Consider the following 1,659-nt stretch of genomic DNA (forward strand, 5'->3'; position numbering starts at 1 on the left):
TGTTTAAATAAAATATTTCGTGCTAATTTTAATATGTTACCTGATTCTGCCACAAGAAATTCATCAATATAAAACCATGTTTTTTTCAGGTTTCTTCAGATTTGGTTTACACTTCTGTAATAAACTGGGTAAAATTTGATTTATCTTCAAACGAAAGTTACTTAAGTGAAGTCATTAAATTTGTTGATTTTCATGAATTGTCTCCAGAGATGCTTGAAGATGTAGTCTCTGTTGAGGTGAATGCCCTTGCTTTATTTCTGGTGTTGTGACAATGTGCTTAGCGCATCTGCCTATAGTCAAGAGGTTCTGGATGCAGGGGTCGACTGCTATCATTGCGGTTAGCCATGTAATAAAGAAAGTCAATAAATCACCCACAAAGTTACATAGTGGTAGGGTGTAAGCGATTACAAGGTGTATGAAACAGAACACTAAAGTGACTATCGTTGCCGCCTTAGGAGGATAAATATATTACTTTTATTAATTTATTTATCACTAAAAAAACAAAAAAAAATATTAAAGTTGTTATTTAGCCTCTCATTAGAAAGCATGGTGATTTGGGTTATTCATTATTTGATGCTTTGGTGCACCATTCAAAGAAAACAGGTAAAGTACATCATGTTTATTCTTCAAATAGCCATTTTATTAATTAATAAAGTAAAAATAAAACTCGAAGCCATTTTATTAATTAATAAAGTAAATATAAAACTCGAATATTTTTTTTAACCACAGTTAATACCATTCATTACAATATTTCAGTAATTTGACCATCTTTAAAAAGATAGTCATCTATTTTTTCAATATCCAATTCAAAGCTGACTTTTTAACATTTATAAATTATTTTATTAATTAAAAAAAGTTGAACACCATTTTATTACTTAGACAAATCCCTCATATCACTTGGTGGAGCAATAACTCCAACCAAAGTAACAAAGTTTGATTTACAAACGAAAAAATGGAGTCAACTTCCGGTAAGCTTAATATGTGTTTGCTTTACAATAAAGTGATTACATAATTTTTTCTAAACAGTTAAAATCTTACAAATAATACATATTGTACAAGCAATATGACTTCGTGCCCTAAAATAATTTGTTTGGGCAGTTCTTAACATATAGTGTATATCAGTTTAAGCAAATGTTAACTTTTATTGGTATCTAGTTGTTATTTTTACATCTTATTTATTTTTGCATTTCGGATTTTTTAAATCACGTTTTCTTAGTTATGAGATACAGACTAAATGTTTGATTTGATTTCAGGATTTACCAGTTGGTCGTGAAACCGCAGCAGCCGTTGTCATCGATGATGTTCTGTATTATCTTGCAGGAGATTTACAAACTGATGGTAAAGCAACACCAACTAACATTGTTCATCGAATGAAATTAAAGAAAAAAGTTTTAAAATGGGAGAAGTTAGCTTCAATGAATGTTAAGAGATGGGGATTGAGTGCTGCTGTTTTAAATGGTGAGTTTCCATTAATATCTCGACTCACATTACAAATGTTTATAATTAATGTTGATTGTGTGATTTCCAGCGAAAGTTAAAATACGGTCTTTTTTCTGGATTGGTGTTACTTTCACTCATGTAGTAAATGTCTACTTTATGTATTTATATCGCACAAGGTTGCGGAAAAAATTTAATAAGAACATTCTGTGCTTTTGTACT

The 1,659-nt window shown here is 30.0% G+C and overlaps 1 protein-coding gene across 1 annotated transcript; it reads left to right on the forward strand.

Moving 5' to 3' along the window:
* Positions 1 to 6: 6 nt before the first annotated feature.
* Positions 7 to 1,621, forward strand: LOC108950779 (kelch-like protein 5). The gene is made up of 4 exons (XM_018816840.2): positions 7 to 236; positions 531 to 603; positions 880 to 968; positions 1,254 to 1,621. Exons 1-4 carry the CDS (start codon positions 210 to 212, stop codon positions 1,536 to 1,538), a joined length of 474 nt encoding a protein of 157 aa, XP_018672385.1. The 5' UTR covers positions 7 to 209; the 3' UTR covers positions 1,539 to 1,621.
* The last annotated feature ends 38 nt before the right edge of the window (positions 1,622 to 1,659 follow it).

The sequence above is a fragment of the Ciona intestinalis genome, unplaced genomic scaffold (assembly GCF_000224145.3).
Source record: "Ciona intestinalis unplaced genomic scaffold, KH HT000950.1, whole genome shotgun sequence".
Lineage (NCBI taxonomy): Eukaryota > Metazoa > Chordata > Ascidiacea > Phlebobranchia > Cionidae > Ciona > Ciona intestinalis.

Coding starts and splice junctions, on each gene's coding strand:
- LOC108950779 (XM_018816840.2), top strand. CDS start 210: ATGCTTGAAGATGTAGTCTCTGTTGAG. Junction 237..530: donor AAGATGTAGTCTCTGTTGAG/GTGAATGCCCTT, acceptor GTTGTTATTTAG/CCTCTCATTAGAAAGCATGG. Junction 604..879: donor GCACCATTCAAAGAAAACAG/GTAAAGTACATC, acceptor TTTATTACTTAG/ACAAATCCCTCATATCACTT.